This window comes from Equus asinus, chromosome 13 (genome assembly GCF_041296235.1).
Source record: "Equus asinus isolate D_3611 breed Donkey chromosome 13, EquAss-T2T_v2, whole genome shotgun sequence".
Classification (NCBI taxonomy): Eukaryota; Metazoa; Chordata; class Mammalia; order Perissodactyla; family Equidae; genus Equus; species Equus asinus.
This window is the reverse complement of record NC_091802.1, coordinates 43,815,248-43,837,197: the sequence shown is the minus strand read 5'-3', so window position 1 is coordinate 43,837,197 and position 21,950 is coordinate 43,815,248. Positions and strand designations below refer to the sequence as shown.

Here is a 21,950-nt window from a genome sequence, read left to right as displayed (position 1 = left end):
GCCACAATAAAAGAGAAAAATAGACAAGCTAAATATCCCTGTGTCTATCTTTTAAAGTTGAATTTGTAATTAACGGTCTTCCCCCAAGGAAACTCCAGGCCGAGATTCACAAGCTTCACTTGTGAATTCTACCAAACATAAGGAAGAAATAATAGCAATTTTATACACAGTTACACACTAATATACCTCATGAACAGGTATGTGAACATTCTAAAAAAAACCCAGCAAATCAAATTCAACAATACAGAAAAAGATAATACATCATGACCAACTGTGTTTATCCTAAGAATGCAAGATTGATTTAACCATTTATTTAACCATAAGCAGAACACAAAAGAATTAGTAACAGAATAATATATAACATTATCCATATGTTAACAACATAACATATATAATATATAACAGAATATAAAGGAAGAACCATGTGCTAATCTTGATAAATGCAGACAAAGCCTCAGACAAAACCCAACATCCCTTCCTACTTAAAAACTAAGTAAACCCGGAATAGGGGGGAACTTCCTCAACCTGATGAAGGGCATCGAAGAGAAAAACTGCAGCTAACATTGTACTTCATGGGGAAACATCAATGACTTTCCCCTAAGCTCAGGAGCAAAGCAAGGATGTCCACTCTCATTTCTATCCAACATTCTACTGGCAATTGTTGTGCAATAAGGCAAGGAAAGGAAATAAGAGACATCCAGATTGGGAAGGAAGACGTAAAACTGTCTTGAGTTGCAAACATTATTTCACGTAGACAACCCTATGGAATCTACAAATAAGAAGAAAAAATTGAAGCTAACAGGAATTTAGGATGGCTGCAGGATACAAGATTAATACATTTCTATGTACTAGCAGCCAGCAATTGGGAATGGAAATTATTTCACATACTACAGAATGTCACTTGAATCCCTGATAGAACATTCCCAAGTTGGGCACAGAGGCCCCAATTTGAGTTGACTTCAGGCTTTTGCTTCCAACCCCCAGGGCTGCTATGAGGTTCACCCCATAACACCTTCTTCTCCTAACCACAGCCAGCTGCTGGTCATGGAAGGGTTAAGGCTCTGGGTTTTGATTAAATTGCCCAGGACACTTTGGAAAGCAAGCAAGGGAAGACTCTGAGGTCAGAAGCCCGGGGAAGAGCTGCCCTTGGGGCAGGTGGAGTTGGAGATGAAGAGAGCCATGGGGAGGAAGCCAAGGGAGCATGGTGGTCAAGAAGGTGGAGGGTCCTGAAGAGGCCACTGAGCTGGCCACTGGGAGCCTGTCCATGGCACTACCGTCCCAGCCTATCATCCAGCTGATCCCAGACCTCGAGGCCCAGGCTGAACATGGAGGGGCCCAAATCCCAGGCCTGGGACCAGGCCTGCAGGGATGCTCCTCACCTCTACATCTATGGGAAGAGACCACAGCACATTCTGATCCTTCCGATAATCCTGGGAGCAATTCTTCTCAGCCAGAGCCAAGGCTGTCACTTCCTGCCACACTCCAGGCTGGTGGGGACCCAGCTTGCCCATTGTCACGATGGCCCCACCGTCAACCCCTATCCTCTACCTGGGGAAACAGAGAATGGGACAGCCTGAGGACACCCAGAGAAGGAAAAAAAGCTTCTGTAATAAAAGATACAAGCCTCCAGGGAGGGGCCTGGGGTGAGGGGACCTCCCCCTAGGAGTCTCTCAGTCTCCTCTGCAGAAGGTGATCCGGGCTCATAAATCACCAGATGTCAGCATCACCTCAGAACAAGCCCCCGGGATGAGAACCCTGGCCTGGAGTTGGAGATAGACCCCAGGGTGTGGTGGGGTGAGAAGCTGGGGAAAGAATGGATGGACTTCAGGGTAGGAGAGGCCAGGATGAGGGTGAACGGCAGAGCTGAAGACCGGCCAGAGAGAAGGGAGAAAGAGGGCAGAGGGGCAGGAACGGAGGGAGATGAGGAAGGTTCCTCTGAGGCAGGAGAGGGGAGCCCATACAGTTACAGGCTCCTGGGTAGGAGAGCATGCAGGGCAGAGGAGTTAAGAGTTTCTTGAGTCAAACCTGCATTCAAGTCCTGACTTCAGCAATGATCAGCTGAGGGACCTTGGGCAAGTGAAACTCTTCTCCTTGTTTGTGTTGAATCAATAAGATAAAGCACAGAAAGTGCTCAAGACAATGCCTGGGCTAGTAGCACTCAACAAATGGAAGTGAATCCTGTTAGCATTCACCTGTGTGGAGGATGGTGATGGATCAGGGAAAGCTGGAGGAAAGGCCAACGTGGCAAGTGGAGGGGAGCAGATGTGGGGGATAGGGCTGGTGACACTGGCAAGGGAAAGCAGAGAGATGAGAGGCAGGATAGCAGAGGGGAAGGCAAATGGGCTGAGATGAGGGACAGGGAGGGAGGAGGGGCTGGAGCAGCACCACCACCTGGGCTGCAGAACTCCTCAGGGACTGTCCCGACCTGCAGCTCTCCGGCCCTCACCCCCTTCTCCCTGCCAGGTGCCAGTGGATTCCCCTGCTGTAGCAAGGCGTCGGTGGACATTATGGAGACACAGTGAGAACCAGTCCCCATCATCATAGGACTTCTCCCCACCCTCCAGGACCACCAACCTACCCCCTGCCACTGCTGCCAAGTTTGCATGTACCTCCCAATGCAGGATCCTCCATCTTGCCTGTTGCCAAAATCTCCCCAAGGGCAGTATCCAGGCCAAAAGGCAGGGCGGGCGTGTCTACCATCCCCCTTCTGCTTCTGCCTCCAGCCCCTGATGCTGGAGGAAGACTGAGGGGTGGCGGGGCACACCGAGGGACATGGAAGGGACCTGACCCCTTAGAGCTGCCTTGCTGCAAGGACAGAGCTGTCCCAGGTGGGGTGGGCAGACGCCTCAGGAAGGAGAGGGGGTCACAGTGGCTAAGCAGCAAGGGCAAGGGCCGAGACGGCAGCAAACTGCAGACAAGAACCGAGGGGCCCTCCATACACACCTCTGCTTTTCAGATCTGCGAGCTGGGTCTGCCGGTCAGGGAGGGCATCGCTTGGGACTACTCCCTCTTTGGGATCCACTTTCTGGGCACTGGGTCTCCAAATGAGCTGCATCGGCTCACGGGAATGCTTGATTAAAATGAGGAGTCCTGGGCCTTACCTCCAACCAACTGGATCCCTCTGTGGGGTGGGGGGCCACTTGGCAAGCTCTCCAGAGGCTTCCTAAACTCTCTAAAGTTTGAGAACAGTCCTCCAGGATTCTTGGTGGGAGTGGGGACAATCAGGGGAGTGGATGAGCTGGGGACATCTTGCCAGACCCTGTACAGAGACCCCCTTCCCTCTGAAGCCACCCCCCCACCCCCACCCCTTGGAGCCCTCTCACCCACTTTGTCCTTCTGTCTTAGGGGTGACGTAAACCAATACCAGCTCCAGGCGGCACAAGAGGAAGATGAGATGGAGGTAACAGTCGGCAGGGGCGCCTTTTATGGGGAGGTAGTAGGCAAGGGGCAGAGTTCTTCGAGGCCCGTCTTCCCTAAATCCTGACCAGCCCCTTCCCTTGACAATTCTGGGACCCTAGTGCCAGCCAATGTTGGCACGCTGACACACACCCACCCTCACCACCTGCCCACACCACCTCCCTACCCCAGGCAGATATCTTGGAAGCGGCAGCTGTGGAGGAAGTGAGTAGTAGGGAAGTAGGGGTGGGGGTGGGGGCAAGGGGCAGGAGGGGGCGGGGCAGGGAATTGTCACTAGGGAGGACCTCAGGGGCAGGGGACTCCTGAGCTTTCAGTTGAAACTTTACAGCTGGAGAAAGAATTGCTAGAGCTGGAGCCCAGCCACAAAGCAGACCTGGACCCGGACCTGGACCCAGAACCGGAGCTGGAGGCAAAACCGGAGCCCGAGGCATTGCTGCCGTCTGCTCTGTGCCCAGCACTCACGCTGGAGCCCGAGGAAGAGCTGAACATGGGGCCCAACTTGAAGGTGGCTGACTTGGAGTCCTGCAGTGAAGACCCTGAGCAACAGGGGTACAGGATAGAGTGCCTCCCCCGCTACATGGAGAGGCTAATGCAGCAGGACATGAGCCAGTGGAGTGTGAGGTCAAACTCCAGCTACCTGAGTTCCACAGAGGAGGACCAGGTGTACCCCGACCATCGCTCCATCCGTGTGCAGACCTCCAAGCACCTCTTCCGGGCAGACAAGCTCATCCAGGCCTCAGAACACAGCCTGCAACGGGCGATCAGCATGCAGCCTAGGAAGAAGAGCATGAGTGAGACCACCAGCTGCTCGGACCAGGAGTTGGTCTTCAAGGACACCTTGTGCTCTGAGAAGCAGCTGCAGAACCCCAGCCCCCAGCCAGCGCTTCCAGCCACAGGCTCCCAGCAGCCGCCAAGCCCCTGCCTATCTTCCTCCAATCTCTCACCAGGCCTTAGCCTGGCAGAGCTGATCAACTTCGCAACTTCCCTGGCCATGGCCTCCTCTGGCAAGGTAGACTTGCCCAACTTGGAGCACATGATCAAAGATCCACCCAAGAAGGTCATGGAGCCTTCCACAGAGCCCGCCGTGGATCCCACCACCCAGCCGGCCATAGAGAAGCCAGAGCGGGAGGAGCCCACTGAGGAGACCCAGCCGGCCATGGAGAAGCCAGAGCGGGAGGAGCCCACTGAGGAGCTGGAGAAACCACTTGAAGCCGGGGAGCCGCAGAAAGCTTGGAAGCAGGGAGATGAGAATGTCCCTTGCCCTTCCTTTGACTTCAGCAAGCCGGGGGTCAAGAGGGCCACCATCGAAGGGGAAGTGAATCTTCTCCAGCCCTCAACCATGTCCCCTAGGTTGCAAAGAGCCATGAACGAGTAAGCAAGGCTGGCCTACAGCTCCATGCAAGTGGGGGCTGTGCTAGGATGTGTGGGTGGGCCGTTCTTCACACAGCTGGTGGGGGTGAGGAACAGTGGAATGAGGGGCTGAGTAGGGCATGGGATGGGCCGTGACATCTCAACCCTCAGTGACCTCATAAAGGCTGCTGGAAACCAGGTTCCGGTGGACTGAGGTGCAGTGCCAAGGCCAGGGCTAGAGGAGGCCAGGGGACCATGGAGGGTGAGCACTCCAGGGCTCAGGTAGGGACCTGGGTTCAAAATGGGAAGAGCCATTGTAGCATTAGGAAGCTTCCCATTCAGAGGGTAGATGCCTCACCCCCAGTGGAAATGCTCAATCTGGTGTCTGCCCTCTGAGAACCTGAAGGCCCCATCCCTGGGCCCGGGACACCTCCATCGAGCAGAGAAGGAGGGAACAGGGTTCTCCAGCACCTCTTGCTTCCTGGTGATGAATGGATACAGAACGGCAGCTGCCCATCAGCGTGCAGCAAGAAGAGGCCCCCTTAACCCCGTGCCCTCCTCAGAGAGGCCTCTGGGGGACGGCCCAAGTGACATTCTCTCTTTTGCGTTGCAGCTCGGTGCCGGGAACCAAGAAAGGGAGTCCATTATTGCTGAAAATCCATTTTAAGCTGTCATCCCCAACTTCCCCAGAGAAATGACTAGACAAAACCAGTAAAGCCTCCAGTGCTGGCCCCCGGCTCAGACCTTTTGTGCAAACGCTCCTGGTCCAGTGAGCTCACCTGGCTGCGGCGTCCTAGTGTTGATTTTTCAGGGATGCCACTCCCATTTTTTAGCTGCCCCAGCCCCACCTGCCCCACCTGCCCCCTGAGGGCTCTGCTGCCCGTTCTGTCGCCTGCTCACTGCCCCCGGGTAGTTCCACTTCACTCACACCTCTCCAGACCTCTAAGCCAGCAGCAGAGACTCATCACCAGTCTCGGGGAGGCCTCAGTGCCTCCTCTGAGGCTTCCGTTTCTTAGTTGGTGAAATGGGGATTCCTCTTGGCCTGAAGCCAGGGACAAGTTGGGATCATCTGAGGGGAGAACGTCCTGCGGGTAGGGCTGGGCGGGAAAGAAGGCAAGTCTGAGGGAAGTTCTTCCTGCTTCTCTCCACTGGGAAGGCCTGGCATGGGGAAAGGATGGGGTCCTTGAAGGAGGGGAAGAAGGAAGCCGAAGGGCTGGCCCTCCAGGGGCCCACAGCCTTGAGTTGGAGGCACCTCAAACTGTAGGACGAAGCCCATGTGTAATGGTGCACGCAGCCCAGACACATGCACACACATGCGCGCACACACACACCATCAGCTGACCAGCATACCTCACGTACAGGCACTCACATAACACATCCACACACACAGGAAGCACATGCCACGTGCACAAACACATATCAACACACGTGCCTGTGACCCAGACACCTGTACTAAACATGCACACAAGCCTCTCCACGTCAGGGAAGGACAGACAATGTGGGGAAGCTTCTGGAAGAGGAGAGATGGCAGCAAAGGAGGGAAGGGAATTTGGAGCACAGGGATGGACATGGGCATGAAGAGGGAAGTCCGGGAGGAAGAGATGGGGGCAGCACACTGGTCAGCCTTGAGACCCACTCCAGGCCAAGACTCCCTGTCGGTGAAAACCAAGCCTTGCAGCTCCTCAAGAGCCTGCCCCACCTGAGAGGACCCGGGAGAGTGGGATTAGGAAGCAGTAGCAGTTTAGAATGGGTCGGGCCAGAAGAGAGGGGGCAGGAGGCTGGAGGGAGAGATGAGGAGGAGATGCAGAGGTGAGTGTCTGGGGAGGGGCTGGGCCAGAAGTGTCGTTAGGCTGCTGGGACTCATCTTCCTGGAGTATTTTTTAAAATGTGGGGAAGAGAATCCTTCCCTCCCAGGGGACCTGGGTAAGGTGGGCCACATTCCCACCTTGGGATGGACCCTGCTCTCCCACGTCCTCACTTCAAGAGTCTGGGGCCTGCTTCTCCCCTCGGGCACTGCCATCTGGTGTTAGCTTCCGGAGCGGAATCTCAAATTCAGGTGCCTTAAAGGAGGCAGAAACTCAAAAGAATAAAACAGCAGGTGCTCCAGCAGGGAGGAGCGGGCCAGCCGCGGGGAGAGAGTGTACCCCTGCCAAAAGATGTTAAACTCCACCCCAAAGCCAACCTGGGGGCTGCAGCCTGGGGTGCAGACCAGCCTCAGAGCCTGTGACTCTGCCTTCCAGGCAGCAGAGGGCAGAAAATCAAGAGACCTCGGTCGGCACAGAGAATGTACAGGTGACCAGGGCTGGGGAGGGCCACTACTACTCCAAGCTACTGCCCCCAGAATGCCCTGGATAGAGGACTGTGGGTGCAGGCTGGCATGGGGGATCCTGGGAGGAGGTGGAGCTGTGCACCCCCGGCCTGGTCCTTGGTCCCCTGGAGACTGAGCACTCAAGTGGGCTGGGCCCCTTGGCCTTGTCTTCTCCTCGCCTCCAAGGCCTGTGCAGAATCCTCAAAGACTGCTCACACAAGACCCAGGAGCAGAGCAGACCAGCAGGACACAGAAGAGAAGGCTGCAGTGGGGCACTGCCCTGCTGACCCAGATGGAGCCAGCAGCAGCCATGGCCACGGGGGCTAAGCAGGCCCCCTGGAGGGCCAGAGAGTTCAAGGGCCTTGCGGCTACCCATTCAGTACAGTCAGGCCCAGGCACCAGGTCTCCGAGGTGAGGGCAGGGACTGGAGGCCAGGCCTGCGGTGCTGGGTTTAGGGTTAGGTAAGAGATGCCTGGCCCTGGCATCTCTCTGCAGCAAGTGCTAAGCCCTTTCCAACCTCTTCCCCCTGAGGCAGCTTTGCAGTCGAGGACCTGCTACTCCTGACACCCCAGCAGCTAGCAGGTAAGGGCACCAGAGCTGAGAGCAGGGAGGAAAATTGGGGGGTGCTCAGGAGGTTTCTTGCCCAGAGTCTAGAGCTGCAAGAAGCTTGTGATTATATTGGAACCTTCCCTCCATGCCAGTCTAGTCTGCTTATCTCTACAGTTCTGGGGCTCATGGATGTGGATGTGGATGTGAAGGACGGGGGGATGGATTGGTGGATAGGAAGGTATTTGGATGGTGCATGGATGAACAGGATGGAAAGAGGAAGGGAGTAGGGAAATCGGGAGAAAGGGTGGAAAAAAAGACTCTGAGTTCCCTGTCCCCCTGGGGTCTGGAGCTGTGAGGGTAGGGTTAGAAGGAACCACTCCTGCATTTGGGGCTCCAATACCCTCCCAAATATTATATACTAATATTGGCATGGGCATCTCAAAGCAGAATCATTTTATTCATCATCAATAATTTTCAGTACCTGCTACATGCCAGGGGCCAGTGGAGCTCCTGGGGCCTCAGAGCACTGTAGTTCCAGAGCCAGACTGCCGAGGCCACAGCCCGGCACTGCCCCTACTTGTGACATGACCTTGGACATGAGTTTTGAATGTTTTTCACGTAAACATGTCCAAATGTGAGTTCTGGACATGAGAACTGAATGGGCAATTAACAAGCACCAACAAGCAGCAGCCACTGTTGTTCTTTATATTAGAAGTTATATTGCCCAGGGGCTAGAGTGACCCAAGTCTTCAGTCCCCTCTGAGAGCTAGCCTGGGAGGATCTCAGTGTACCTGTGAGTGTGGTTCACTTTGCTGCCTTCCCCCTCCGCCCGCCACCCCCCACCCCCAACAGCCTTCCAGGATATCTTCAAACTGTTCAGCTCCAGCCCGACAGGCGCTATAGACATGCGCAGCATGAAAGCTGCCCTGCACAACGTGGGTATCCAGCTGAGCCCACAGGAGATGTGTGAGGCTCTGCGGCAGGCAGACTTGGATGGTGGGTACCCCATCCCTGCCCTCTCCCACCTCTAGCTCTGAAAAACGCCTCCCTTGTCCACAAAATCCTGGCCTGGTCCTGTTTTAAAGTGACCTCTTCCAGGAAGCCTGCCCTGATCTACACGCCTATCCGATAGCCCCTAAACATTTCTGCTGTGTTAATCCTCATCCTGACTTGGGGCTCCCCCAGGGCAAGGGCTACTTCTCCCCCACTCAAATCAGCGTCCACCCTTGGCTAGAGGCAGAAGTGGATTCTCTAATGCCTGAACTGCTGGCAAGCCCCTACTGCATATGCAGGGTCGGCCTTCTGCAGGGGCAGGCACCCACAGCACCCACTCCTCTCGCTCTCTTCCCAGGTGATGGAACTGTAAACTTCAAAGACTTCCTGGGTGTCCTCACCGACAGCCATCGCCTTGCTCAGTGCTTGGGTGAGGGGACTGCTGGTGGGGCAGGGATGGGCCTGGCCTGGCGGAGCCTCCTCCTTATCCTTCCCCATGTTCTCTGCCCCCAGGCCAGGTGAGGAACAGCCGGGTCTGTGACCCCCAGGGCCTGCAGACCTTGTTCTTAGAGATACTGTTCAAGCTCATGAGCCAGGGCTTCGTGCCCTCCAAGTCGGCGCAGGAGGTGATGAGGTGGGCACAATTGTACCCAGCTGCAGGGCCCAGGATGGGGGGAGCAGACTCTGCCCCATGCGGGGGTCCCCTGAAGTTCCTGCCCCAGAGACAGGAGCCCTGAATTCTGGGTCAGTTTCCTGGGCGCCAAGTTGCCCCTGGCCAGAGACAAGTGGCTTCCTGTCCTGCTTGGGTTTCCTCACACGTGAGATGGAAACGGCTGGGGGAGGCAGAGTCTGAGGCGGCTGCCCCACTTCTCTCCTTCAAGCTACTACTCCACGAAGCAGCGGGCTCTGCGGCTGAACTCAGGCTGGAACGGCCGCTCCCGCGGCCACGGCCGCACCGCGCGCGCTCACGCGGACCTCACCTTCTTCTGCCAGGCCACGCGCCTCAGCGGCCTCTCCAACGCCGAGCTGGCGCGCTCGCTGCTCAGCTTGCACAAAGCGGGTGTGCCCCGGGCTGGGCGGGGACCCGCGCGGGGCGGGCGGGGTGGAACTCTCACTCAGGGCCCGCGCTCAAGACCAGCCCCACATTTTCCTCCCCCGGCTTCCCCACCCCAGGGACGCACAGCCCCTACTCTCAGATACCGAACCTGGCCCGGCGGATGCGGCCAGAACGCAAGACGCGGAACTGTGCCCCGCGCCCCCTCGTCCGACTTCCCGAGTGCTACCAGCCCAGCCGCCCCAAGCTGGGGCCCAACCCGCGGCCGCCCAGCCAAGGTGAAGCCGGGGAAGGAGGCGGGGCGGGGCGGGCCATGCAGATAACGGGCGGGACCGGGAGACTGTGGGCGTAGCTACGGCGTGGGGCGGGGCTGCAGATGGGACGTGACAGGCGGGGAGGGGAGGGGAGGGGAGGGGAGGGGAGGGGCAGGCGAAGAGGTGGAGTAGGACTGCGAGAAATAGAGGCAAGGAAGGCGGAGACCGAGGCGGAGATGTCATCTGAGATCACTCACGGGCGCGGCTAAGGATAGGGCGGGGCGTAAGAAAAAGGGGCAGGGTACCTAGGTAGGAGACGCGACTGGCGGAAATAGGGCAGGGCTCGCGGAAGGGAGGACTGCGGTGTAGTTAATCCAGCGTCTCTAACTGGAGCTGCAGGTTTGACCCTCCGCACGCCCCCTCTGCCCTCCCGCAGGCTTCGTGGGCCAGCCACTAGAGTCTGTGGGACCCACGAAGCTGGCTCCCTCCCCCCCAACTCTAGTGCAGAAGCAGCCCTTCTCCCCTTCGCCAGCCTCTTTGCAGAGACCTCCTATGAAGAACTTATACAAGTAAAGCGTTTGCTGGACGAAACAGGCTGCGCGAGGTGGGGGCGGGCACGGAGCGGACGCAGATCTTTTGCAAACGTCTTTATTAATCTTGTATAAAAATAAGGTCCATGGAGAGTCCCTGGAACTTGGGGTCGGGGGTCACGAGGTTGCACTTTATAAGTTACAGGCCAGGCTCTCGCTGAGGCTAAGTATGGCTATTGGGGGGAAAAGGGTGCTGCAAGCAGCATCTAGGGGGAGGGGCCGGCGATGCTGCCCCCTGTGGCAAGATGAGAGTGCGCCGGCCCATTTGAGGTGGGCCCACGGCTGGGGACAGCGGCGGAGGAGGCTGCCCGGCCCAGCCGAGCTGAGGACCGCCTTCCTTGAGCCCCGGCCTGCCCCTGCCCCCAGTCCCCTCCCAACCCGCAGAGTCCATCTTCGGAAATAGCGGCTACAGCGAGATGTCGGAGGTGACCTGCAGGGGAGGTCCCGGGGGGCGCCGGCGAGCACTGCGGCGGCCTGTGTCTGCGCGGATGTAGGGCTGGTTCCGCAAATCTGGCAGCCGAGAGGAGACAAATTTACCCTTCAGGAGTCTGCCCGGCGCTGGGAGCACCACTCTAGGGCACAGGCCTCACCCTTCTAGGGACCCAGGTTGCGTACATGTGGGAGGGGGCCTGTTTATGTTTACCAGACACCCCTCAAACACATCCCAGCCATGCATGGCCCAGAAGAGGGCACAGGACTCAGTCCCCCCAAGGGCCCCCAGGGCTGTGGGCAGCCAGTCGGATCAGAGGCCAGGCCATCGGGGTACCTGGGGGGCTAGAGGGGGATCTCCTCTCCCAGGCTGGCCTCACAGAGGAGCCTGGACGTCCGCTTGCCGGTGCGGGCCGTGAAGGGCACCGTCTTGAGCACTGAGGGTTGGGAGGGAGGAGGGGGGAGAGAAAGGAAAAAGGAAAAAGACAGAAAAGGTAGCAAGAGACAGTGAGGCAGCCAGACCCCTAGGGTGGGGGTGAGGGGACTGGAAGACAGCATAGAAAGACAGACCAAGGGCAGGATAGACCTGGCCAAGCCCTCACCTGTGATGATATCTTCAATGGCCCCATCACGGTCACTCTCATAGATAAGCGGCTCCTTCTGCTGTTTCCGTTTCAGCTCAGAGATGAGGTCCATCTGTTGCCGCCGGATCTTGGGTGGGGACTGTGGGGGGGGGGGGGGAGGGAAGGTAAACAGCTCCAGCTCCCAGGACCCCCTCTTCCCATGACACCAAACCCTAGGACATCTGCCAGGTGCCCCACAGCTGGAAGAGGGGAGCCCATTCCCATCCCAGGCTACTGGAGCACTGTCTCCACCTTGGGCAGGGTCTGCCCATAAAAATGAGGGTGTGGAGGAGGGCCCGATCTTTGGGATGAGGATCCCAAGCATCCCAGCAACCCGGTGCCAAGCTCAGGGGCAGCTGCCTACCTTGGGTGCTGGGGGCTCCCCTCTGCCCAGGGTGTCGGCGCCTGCCTCCTGGGCAGCTGTTTCTTTCTTCCACTGTTCCACCTCCTGCTCAGCTTTCTGAGGGGCCGAAGCAGTCTCCATGAGGGAGCCCTCCCTCGACTATCCCGCCCCTCCCAATGCCCAGGTGGAGAGGCTGTAATGCTCTGCAGGGCTCCCAGCCTGCCCACCAGACACACATACCTTGTAGGCCTTGATGAAGCGGCTAAAGAGGGTAAAGAACATGGAGGGGGACGTGGTCTTGGGGTTCTCTCCGAAGTACTCCACCACAGACTCGTAGGCCTCCTGTGGGCACAGCCTGTCAGCCCCATCACCATGGACCCCCTAACACACTAGCCACTTCATCTCTGCTCCTCCTGGCACATGGCCCCTCATTCCTGCTCCATCCACCAAGGTGTCCCTGCTGTGGCCACGCTCCTCCAGGCCATGGCTACCCAATGCCACTAAGTAATTCCTTATACTCCACCCCAGCCTCCCCACCTCCAGGGCCGCGCCAGCCACAGCCCACCTGAGCCGTCTTGCTGTCTGCCAGTAGCTTATCCATGGTGGGTGAGTTGGCCCTCAGGAACTCCTTGAGCACCACGCAGTCATCCTGCCGCACAAACTCCCGTTGGGTCAACTCCAGGCCTCGCTGCAGGGAGCGCACATCCCCTAGGACACTGTCCAGGGACACTAGGGGGTGGGACAGTACAGAGGCAGGGAGTCAGAGAGGCAGCATTCTTGTCCAATTACATCCTGTGGCCCCTTTATCCCAACACATATCAGTTCCCAGGGCTGAGCCCCTCCCCCTCCATACCTGAGCCGGCCTTGTCCAGGAAGTGCAGGTCGCTGTGGAAGCCTGTGAGCTGTGGGTACTTCTCAGCAATGACCTTCACCAGGTAGTGCAGCAGCGTCTGCTTGCGATCAGTCGACTTCATCTCCAGCAGCTGCATGGGGACCTCTTGTAAGCCACAGGCCACCAGGCATCCTCCATCCCCCAGGCCAGCAGACCCCTTTTCGCCCCCGTACCGCATCCAGACTCTGGAGCCGGAAGCCATAGGCTGCTCCACGCTTGCTGCTGTTCATGTAGTTGCCGAAGGCCAGGACGATCTGGGAGAGGCAGGGGGCAGAGCTCAGTAGGGGGCCAGGCTGAGCAACCCCCTGAAGAATAAACTGCACAAGTGGAAAAGGTGGCAAAGAGCAAGCCTACACTCGGTCCCCACTGCACTCCTGAGTGGACCCCTCAAGTCTGTGACACATGTACATGTGTGTACATATTTGACATGTGCACACCTAACACCATGGCACACCCAATTTTGTCCTCTGCGATTCCCAGCCAAAACTCTGCTGCCGACATCTCCTCCTAGGCTGTGAGGTCTCAGCTTTTCTAACAGCTATTGATGCTGGTTCCCTGAGACTCCCTGAGCAGGTGCGCGTACTCTGCTCTAACCACACTGCAGTACCTGGAGGGGGCTTGACCCTGGGGTGGGGTCTGAGGTGCGCCGTTGTAGACATAGCCCCCACCCCCACCTCAGTATGTCCCTCTGAGCCTGTATATGAGAGGTGGGAACACCACATTTGTTGCATCCAAGGTGTGCAAGGCAGGGCCCGTGTCTCCCTCTCACATGACCCAGATCAGGCAAGGGGTCGTGGGTGGGCCCGTCCTCCCAGACCCTTGCCCTGGGCTCTCACCTCCAGGATCTGGCGGAGTTTGTCAGAAGATTTGATGGACATTGAGGCTGCAATGACGGCATTCAGTTGCTAGGGGTGGGATGGGGGAGACAAGGTAAATTGGGGCGGGGTGGGGGACAAGCCGATACATAGGAGGCTGAAGCCCTCCCAGAAGCCCTCTTGGAGCTAGCTGCCTCCTCCCCATCCCAACCCGGGCGCCACGCCCTCTCTGCCCCGCCCACATCGCCCTGCCTGCCCCGCCCACACCGGCATGAGCAGCTGGGCAGTATCCGGGAAGTTGCCCAGGAAGGTGAGCGTGGCCATCCGCTCCTGCAGGCGCGGGATGCGGCTGAAGCGCAGCATGAAGCGGTCCTCCTCCGACAGCTCTTCCATCGGCCGCTGCTCCCGCTCGAAGCGGGCGATGAGGCTGCGCTCATACTCCGTGGGCAAGAAGCGGGTCAGCAGCTCCAGAAAGTCCAGGCCGAGGGCCTGTAGGTCGTACCTTGAGCGCGCATTGGGGGTTGGGGGGGGACAGGGGGGCGGGTAAGTATCACTCCACATCCACCAGTTCTTGAGGGTAAAACTACCCTTCCCCCTTGATTGAATAAATGAACTTCAGTATTTGCTATCTGCCAACAGCTTCAGGGAACAAGAGATAAGAATCAAGGAAAACTGGGAGCTGGGAAGTCTGGGGTCCCCATCATGCGACAGTGGCAGATGCCCAGCTGTAAATGCCTGGGCTGAGTGCTGGGCAAGGAGGCAGGGAGGGAATGGGCACGTTTGGGTCTGGGCAGGGACTCACACAATGACCTGTTTTCTCAGGCTGAAAATGGGAACAAGGTCCCCGGCCCTCCTCCCTGACCTGTGTTGGTATGAAGCTTGGCTGGCTCTATCCCACAGCTGGGGCTCTTTTACTAGGACCTGCCTGAGGATCCTGGCCTAACAGAGGGGATAGGCTGCCCACAAGCACATCCCCTAGGAGGAGGGGCACTCACGTCTCAATGGCCTGGCAGATGCGGTCGGCCCCCATGTTGCCCTTACGCAGGGTGATGGCCAGGTTCTTGGCCCGGTTGGCCTCGATGAGCGTGGCCTGGCTGGGGGCCTTCTGCGCTGCCTTACTCTTCAGAGCACTGAGGTCCAGGCTGGGACCTTGGGATTTTGTCTTGAACTGCTCTTCAAAGTCACTCATGTCCAGCTCCTGAGGGGGCAGGGAGAGGAGGTGGGGCTGGGTGGGACCAGGGGCAGGTACACTCCTGGCTGAGCACTGTGCTCAGTGCTGGAGCCACCTATCCAGCCTCGACCAGGCCACCAGCAGGGAAACAAACCAGTAACCCAGCTTGGCCACCGGCCCTGATGGGGGATTCATCAGGGAGCCCTGAGGAGAAGGAAGATGAGCAGCACCCCACCCAGGGACCCAGACCCCAAGCCATTAAAGCTGAAGGAGGAGCTGAATTGGCCAGGGGTAAAAAGGAGAAAGAGAAGGGCATTCCAGGCAGAGGGAACAGCATTCGCAATGGCCTGGAGGCAACAGAACACATCCCTTTTGGAAAACTGAAAGTGGAATTAGAAGGGCTGAGGCCCTGATTATCTGTGAGAGGGGCCTGGAAGGAGAGTGGCACCACACTGGGGGGAGGGATGTGCCCCTCTGCAGGGATGGAGGGAAGGCCTCCAGAGGAGTCCGGATACACAGCTACTAGAGGCACTAACCCAGTTTGGCTTAATGCCCATCCTTGGGCCTCCAAGTCCTCATCTATAAAATGGGGTGGAGAAGACTAGTACCCAGCATGATCCAGGCAAGTCCCCTCTCCTCTGACGCCCACACTGGGAGCAAGGCAGGGCGGCACTCACCTGTAGCACCTTCTCATCATTGAGCTCGGTGAAGACGGTGCCTGTAATCTGGCTGGGTTTCAAGGCCACCCAGTTTAAGAGCGGCATTCTGAACTTGGTCTGGATGGGTTTCTTGGCCTTCACTCCTGGGATAGGGGAGAGATGGTGAGCACTGAGGCGTTAGGGGGTGGGGTGGCTTGAGGGAACTGAGGCCCAGCGAGGCCTGACAGGGCAGGCAGGAGGCTGTAAGAGACCCCCTAGACAGAGGGTCCGGGAGGATACTGAAGCCGAAGCTACTCCCTCCATCTCCCCCCAGCCCTGGGTGGTGGACTTACCTGGGCCCATCTCTGGGCCGGGCCTTCCAAGGGCATCAGAGGGACCTCCCAGAGGCGGGGGCGGCGGAGGCACCGGACCATCTGTACCAGGAGGCGGCGGGGGCGGCGGGGGTGGGGGCGGCAAGTCTCCCGGCAGAGGCGGCGGGGGCGGGGGCTCCGGGCTGCCTGGGAGAGGTGGGGCCGGTGGGGGCGCCAAGGGCGGGGCTTCCTGCTGGGAGGGGAGGCTGGGCAGTGGGGGCGGGGACGGGGGCGGGGGCGGTGGGGGCGCTGCTCCGGGAACCGGCTCTGCTGCAGGTGGGAGATCTGAGCCCAGCAAGGACCGGGGAGAAGGGAAAGGGGTGTCAATGTCTTGACTTGGGTGGTCTCGTCTCCGCCTACCCGCTTTACGCATGCGCACTGGGCCCATTCCCTGCCCTCCCGCGCCTACCTGAGCCACGCCCACAACCCAAACCTACCTCTCCCGGCCGCAGACGTCCCCAGGCTCCCCCTCTAGCCCTGGTTCTCCCGCCTCCATCCCACCCAACTTGAAGCTCCTGCGCACCTGGGCTGGGAGAGCCGGTGGGCACCCCCGGAGTCGGGGCATCACTGCCGCTCGGAGTTGCCACAGCGACCTGGAGGATCTCGATGGAGACAGCATCCCCGGGCCCCCGCAGTATACGGATTAACCCCTTCTCCTCCAGCTCCTCCACCTTCAGCTCCAGGGCGGAAGGCCGCGCCGGGGCGGGGGCAGGCACTTTCTCAGGCTCAGGCGGACGCCTGGAGACGCCCATGGCGGTCGACTCACTGAAGCGGTCCTGTGAGCCCCGGAGGAGGGGTCAGTGCCCACCAGCAGGCCTGGCACAGAAGCCCCATCCTCTTGCCCGGCTGGAGGGAGGTGTCAAGCCTAGAAGCCCCAAGTGATCTGTTCTTGGGAGCCCGGCCCGCCCCTGGCCCGGCCTATGGCCCCAGCCTCACCCGCAGGGTCTCCAACTCCTTTCGGGCCTGGCTTAGCTGCTTTTCCAGCTCTGCGATCTTGGCCATGGATTCGTTCTCCGCGTCCCGAAGCCGCTCTGTCAGCTGTGGCACCCGCACATGGTGAGCTCCCACCCGCGGCCGGGCACTGGCACCGCCGGTGAGGGGGCGGCATCAGACACGCCTGCCTGGTGGGCTCGGGGGGGGATTCCGGATGTGCTTAGCCCAGGGTGCCGCGCGGGTGGTGGGTGGGGGGGAAGCCTGGCACTTGAACTCAAGTAGGTGAGGCGCTGAGGGCGCTAAAGTTCTCTTAGGGGAAACCAAGGCACCACTGATGAGGGAGGTAGGGGGAGAGAAAACTGAGCTCGGAGGGGCCCCAGGCACCCAGCTCCACCCAAATCAGGGCCAGGGGTCTGAGCAGCGGGAGAGGAGGAGCCAGCCTCATTGAGAGTGACACCCAGAGGATACAGGATTTGGATTCAGGCCAAACTCATGGGCCAGGCAGAACAGCCACCCCCACTTCACACCTAGAACCCCAGTGTCTGACCCCAGTGTGGGGCCTTGTGGGCCTACTATGCGCGTGCAACGCCAAGTTCAAGAGCAGCTCTCACCAGGGTCACCTGCTCCTGCAGCTCCTCCATGTGCTCCAGCACAGCATTCTTGGTCTCAGTGTCCTCCAGCAGCGCACCGACATCAAACACATTGTCCAAGTATGCCTGGATCTGCACCTGCAGCTTGTCACTCTCCGTGTGTCGAAGTTTCTGTCCCCCAGATGGAAGGAGCAGGGTGAGGCCGGGTGTGAGAGGTCTTTCCAAACCATCCCCCATCACCACCAGAGCCCAGGAAGGGGCCTGAACCCTAGCCTGCTTTTTTTTTCTTTATCCTTTATTGAGAAATAATTCACATACCATAAAATTCACTATTTTAAAGTGTATATTCAGTAGTTTTTAGCATATTCACAAGGTTGTACAACCATCACCACTAATTCCAGAACATTTTCATCACCCCAAAAAGAAACCCTGTAGTGGTTAGCAGTCATTCCCCATTCTCTCCTCCCCCAGCCCCTACCAACCCACCCACCTACTTGCTGTCTCTATGGATTTACCTGTTCTGGACATTTCAGATAAAGGAATCACACAATAGTTGGCCTTTTGTGCCTGGCTTCTTTCATTTAGCATAATGTTTTAAGACTCATCCATGTGGTAGCGTGGATCAGTACTTCATTCCTTTTTATGGCTGAATAATATTCCATTGCATGGATATATCACCCTAGCCTGCTTTTCACCTTTTGTTAATCTTGGCTTTCAAAAATCCAATCACAAAGGCCCTGCTCCTCCAGGAAGCCTCCCAAAGGAATCAGGGAAGAAAGCTGCAACTTCTCAGCTCAGGCTGGACCAGGAAGCACCAAGCCCCTCTGCCCACCTTCCCCAGGGCAAGGAACTCCTCCATGACTGGGCCCGTCCAGCATGAGCGGGGTCCCCCTTTGGCCCAGTATCTCTGCGCTCCCCATTTTGTGCTCAGGTCAGAGCACCGTCTGAGGCTGATGCTTCCAGAGCCAGAGCCAGCGCCACCTTGCGGCTGTTCCAGCAACAACAGCTCCTGGCACTGGGCTGCCCTCTATGCAGCAGGCACCATTCCACACATTGAGAGTCATTATGATTTCTGTGATTCTCCTATTTTACAGATGGGAAAACTCAGACTCAGAGAGACGAGCTCTATCCAAGGGCATGTGGACTAGGAAGCGACAGAGCCAGGATGTGAACCCAGGTCTGTCTGACCCCACCACCCTTACTAACCCCTGAGCCATACTCTGAAGTGGGCGAGTGGTTAAGTCCGGGGAGAGTGCAGGGCTCACCTCCAAGTACAGGTCCAGGCCCAGGTGGGTGAACTCATATTGCAGGAAGACACGGAAGTTCATGTTCTCCACTGAGTGTACCACGATGTTGATGAACTGCATGCAGGCCACCTGAGGGCAGGAGACATGAACAGCTCTGTGATCCTCTGCGTGGGGGGTGCTCAGTGCCTTCCACCCCCCGTTTACCCCCAAGTCTCCCTCCCTCTCCACATTTCTCACTCCACTAACCCAGCTTTGTCCCTATCCATATTTCTCCCCCATGCCCCCTTCCTCCCGCCTCCCCTCTCTACTACCCACACCTCCCCCACTGACTATTCAGTCCTCATACTTTGCAGGGCAGAGCCCAGAGCCTAGATACCCGGGCCTCGAGCTGCTCCTTGCACCCAAGAGTGGCCCAGCCCAGGCTGGGCTCCTGAGCTTACCATGAAGTCGATATTGCTATCCTCGTTCCGGAAATATTCCATCAGCTTTTCAAAGCGGTGCTGCTCCCCACACGCCTGGGTGAGGGGAATGGCTGTCACCGAGAGCACGGAGGGCATGACACACTTCCTAAGCCACCTTCCAGCTGCCCGCCTTGTGCCTCTACAGGCTCCTCTCAAGTTAAGTCTAAGTCAGACCATGTCACTCTTCTGCTCAAAATCTCCACTCCATCTCTCACAGCCCTCCCTCTTGCTTACTCCACTCTGGCCACACTGGCATCCTGGCACATCCAACCTCAGGGCCTTTGCACCTGCTGTTCCAGCTGCCTTGTGTGCTCCTACTTGAGATCGCCCCCATACCCGGTCCCTCACTTCCTCAGATCTCACCTTCTCCATGAGGCTTCCCTGACCACCTGCCACCAGTCCCCCCTCCTGTAGCAGCCTTGAGTTTTTCCCCATAGCATTTTTCATTTTCTCACATACCATGTAATTTGCTTGTTTATTACATGTTTATCATCTGTCTTCCCTGCCTTCTTTGTTTCTTTTGCTCACTGATGTATCCCAGTGCCCACTCTGCCTGACACATAGTAGGCATTCAGTGAATAGTCATTAAAGGAATGAATGACCATATCCTGCCTTATGTGTCATATTCTCAAGCATTTACTTCTCACGAGCTTGCTAACCAGAGTCAGCAACTCTAAGATGCATGGATCAAGTCCAGTTTGGATCTGGCAAGGCTCAGGGACACAGGGTCACCAGATCCCCATAGTCGTCCTGTTGCCCCGGCAATGCCGCTGCATGATCCTGCATCTCCCCTTCAGAGTTTCCCCATTCCAGATTGTCCCCACCCAATGTCCCCAGCTGCCCCCAGCAAGAGGTCACAACTGCCAGCCAGAGTTCCAAGCAACACTAGCTGGCAAGTACATGTTTGGGTGGGGCACTCCAGTACCTCCTTGAAGTTGTCAAAGGCTGCAAGGATGATTTCATGTCCTCCCCGCACCAGGCACACAGCTGCCAGCAGCTCCAGCACCAGAGCCTTCGTTCTGGCGTTGAGGGGGGAAAGGGGGAGTTATCCCCTGAGAACAGGCCTGCCCCACAGCAAAGGTGGGTGTGGGCCTGGCTGGGGGAGACAGGGGAGCCTGTGGGGGTGGAATGAGCTGGGCAGTGGTCCTGAGAACTGGGGTACGGAGCAGGCAGTGGGTTAAGTAGGAGGAGAATCTGGATGTGGAAAAAGGTTAGGGGCCTGGATCTCACCTGGGGTTCTTGTTGTTGAGGCTCAGAGCGATCTCATTGACGCAGGCTGGGTGGTTCATGACGAGGCTGAAGCCAGACTAGGGAGAGAGGAGAGGTCAGCTCCTCCAAGCAGCCCCCCGGGAATACCAGCGCCCTCCTGCCCCGCACCTCCAGCATTGTCAGCATCATGCCGCTCTGCTCTCTAACCGCCCTCAAGCTTAGGAAGGTCTTTGTATCCAACCACAACCTCTTCCGCAGCAGCCAAGCCTGGCTCCTCATTTTAAATGCCTTTGTTCAAAAGCCAGTGTCAGGACTCAGCGCCTCAGACACAGCGAATCCTCAAAGGCTAGCTAAGTGAGGGAGGACCAGCTTCACCAGTCCCTCCCGCAAACGAACGAACCCGGAGCTGCTCTCCCCGTGGGCCAGGCGTCCCGCCTTTCTCGGTCAGTGTGCCTAAGTTCCCACGTGAGGCACATCCATGCCCCCAGCCATGTCTGGGGGACTCTAGGGGACCTCACCAGGAGGGGGCAGAAATCTGGGCTTCCCCTCAAGACTGGTCAGCCTCAAGACCCTGAGCCAACAGCCCAGATCCTCAGGGTTCCCCAGTGGGGGGCAGGATGGGGAGACAGTAGGTCCTAGAACCCTACCAGCTTAGGCAGCCCCCACTGAGATCAGGCACAGCTCCCCGGGTCCCCCACCCCCCATGCCCACCAGCCAACCTGGTAGTTCATGATGGCACGCAAGCACATGATGCAGACGTGGACGTCGTCCTTCTGGCTGACGATGCGAGAATTCCGCAGGGCCTTCCTGCTGTGGGCCGGGGTCAGCCTGGGCCAGAGCAGGAGGAGGCAGCAGGGGTCAGACTCCCAAACTCAGCTTCCCCCTGCCCCCACCACTCAGATGGCCTCTGGAGTGAGAGGGGACACACCTGAAACGTTAGGCCACTGCTTCCCATCTACCTAGTCACAGAGGCCAGATGAGGGCAGGAAGCCTTCCTCAGTCCCTAGGCCTGCGGTCTGGCATGGCAGGGAGGAGGTGAGAGGGGAGATCAGGAAAGCAAAGACCCTTAACAGCGAGTTGGCATTAAAAAGGGGTGCTGTGTTGAGTGCATGGAGAGCCTACAAAAGGAAAAAAGCCAAAGCTTGGAAACCGCCATGGAAGATTGTCTCCACAAGGTGGCGCTCATGGCCACATGGGCTTATCCTCCATTATGAGAGGTGACTGAATTCAGACGGCCTTGGTTCAAATCCCAGCTGACCATTTACTAGGCAAGTTACTTAACCTCTCTGTGCCTCAGTTTCCTCATTTGTAAAACAGGAATGGTAATACTAGTACCTTCCTAATAAGGTTGTTGGCACTATGAAATGAGCTTAGAATGTACCTGGCACAGAGTGAGTGCTTTATGAGTGAGCTTGATACATTTTTGCTCAAATATACATGATTTTTTCCATTGTTGCAGATCTGCCAATCATGACTTCCGCATCAGGTCTTCTTGACAATTCTGTCACATTTCCAACAACACTGAGAGGCCCCACCCCCTTCCTCTGCCTGCCACATCTCCTTTCTCCTGTCATTGCTCAAATATGCCTCTGAGTCTTTGCTCATGCTGTTCCTTCTGCCTGGAATGCCCTTCCCCTTCCCCATCACTGCCAGGAAAGCCATATCCATCTACAAGACATAGTTCCATCTCTTCTGGGAAGCCTTCCGATGCCC

General features: G+C 57.7%; 3 protein-coding genes and 1 long non-coding RNA gene across 10 annotated transcripts in view; 2 read left to right on the top strand and 2 right to left on the bottom strand.

The window, feature by feature from the left end:
- Positions 1 to 279: 279 nt before the first annotated feature.
- On the bottom strand, positions 280 to 9,938 carry LOC123276497 (uncharacterized). Its single transcript, XR_011493884.1, has 4 exons — positions 9,598 to 9,938; positions 4,055 to 4,190; positions 1,380 to 1,548; positions 280 to 769 (listed from the first exon to the last, which is right to left on the bottom strand). It is a non-coding gene; the product is annotated as an uncharacterized lncRNA (long non-coding RNA).
- SPATA32 (spermatogenesis associated 32) lies at positions 2,211 to 5,575 on the top strand. The gene is made up of 4 exons (XM_070483395.1): positions 2,211 to 2,518; positions 3,346 to 3,400; positions 3,746 to 4,788; positions 5,381 to 5,575. The coding sequence occupies exons 1-4, from the start codon at positions 2,349 to 2,351 to the stop codon at positions 5,463 to 5,465; spliced, it is 1,353 nt and encodes a 450-aa protein (XP_070339496.1). The 5' UTR covers positions 2,211 to 2,348; the 3' UTR covers positions 5,466 to 5,575.
- On the top strand, positions 7,578 to 10,590 carry LOC106836479 (spermatogenesis-associated protein 21-like). The gene is made up of 6 exons (XM_070483396.1): positions 7,578 to 7,657; positions 8,477 to 8,620; positions 8,976 to 9,047; positions 9,131 to 9,251; positions 9,791 to 9,949; positions 10,362 to 10,590. The coding sequence occupies exons 2-6, from the start codon at positions 8,530 to 8,532 to the stop codon at positions 10,588 to 10,590; spliced, it is 672 nt and encodes a 223-aa protein (XP_070339497.1). The 5' UTR covers positions 7,578 to 7,657; positions 8,477 to 8,529.
- The window catches only part of FMNL1 (formin like 1), a 24,827-nt gene continuing 13,436 nt past the window's right edge, over positions 10,560 to 21,950 (bottom strand). For 4 of the 7 annotated variants that reach the window (XM_070483390.1, XM_070483388.1, XM_070483393.1 and 1 more), the window contains 20 exons: positions 20,957 to 21,065; positions 20,259 to 20,335; positions 19,954 to 20,047; positions 19,008 to 19,082; positions 18,586 to 18,696; positions 17,342 to 17,491; positions 16,734 to 16,835; positions 16,321 to 16,573; positions 15,780 to 16,082; positions 15,466 to 15,590; positions 14,613 to 14,815; positions 13,885 to 14,119; positions 13,639 to 13,707; positions 12,976 to 13,056; positions 12,764 to 12,893; positions 12,476 to 12,639; positions 12,151 to 12,252; positions 11,932 to 12,027; positions 11,547 to 11,667; positions 10,560 to 11,025 (listed from right to left, as the gene is read on the bottom strand). In XM_070483390.1, the coding sequence (XP_070339491.1) occupies positions 10,922 to 11,025; positions 11,547 to 11,667; positions 11,932 to 12,027; positions 12,151 to 12,252; positions 12,476 to 12,639; positions 12,764 to 12,893; positions 12,976 to 13,056; positions 13,639 to 13,707; positions 13,885 to 14,119; positions 14,613 to 14,815; positions 15,466 to 15,590; positions 15,780 to 16,082; positions 16,321 to 16,573; positions 16,734 to 16,835; positions 17,342 to 17,491; positions 18,586 to 18,696; positions 19,008 to 19,082; positions 19,954 to 20,047; positions 20,259 to 20,335; positions 20,957 to 21,065 (2,704 nt within the window). In that variant the 3' untranslated portion in view covers positions 10,560 to 10,921. Of the gene's footprint in view, positions 11,026 to 11,176; positions 11,382 to 11,546; positions 11,668 to 11,931; positions 12,028 to 12,150; positions 12,253 to 12,475; positions 12,640 to 12,763; positions 12,894 to 12,975; positions 13,057 to 13,638; positions 13,708 to 13,884; positions 14,120 to 14,612; positions 14,816 to 15,465; positions 15,591 to 15,779; positions 16,083 to 16,320; positions 16,574 to 16,733; positions 16,836 to 17,341; positions 17,492 to 18,585; positions 18,697 to 19,007; positions 19,083 to 19,953; positions 20,048 to 20,258; positions 20,336 to 20,956; positions 21,066 to 21,950 lie in introns of those variants that run through there. The other 3 variants (XM_070483392.1, XM_070483394.1, XM_070483389.1) reach the window with 2 other exon arrangements.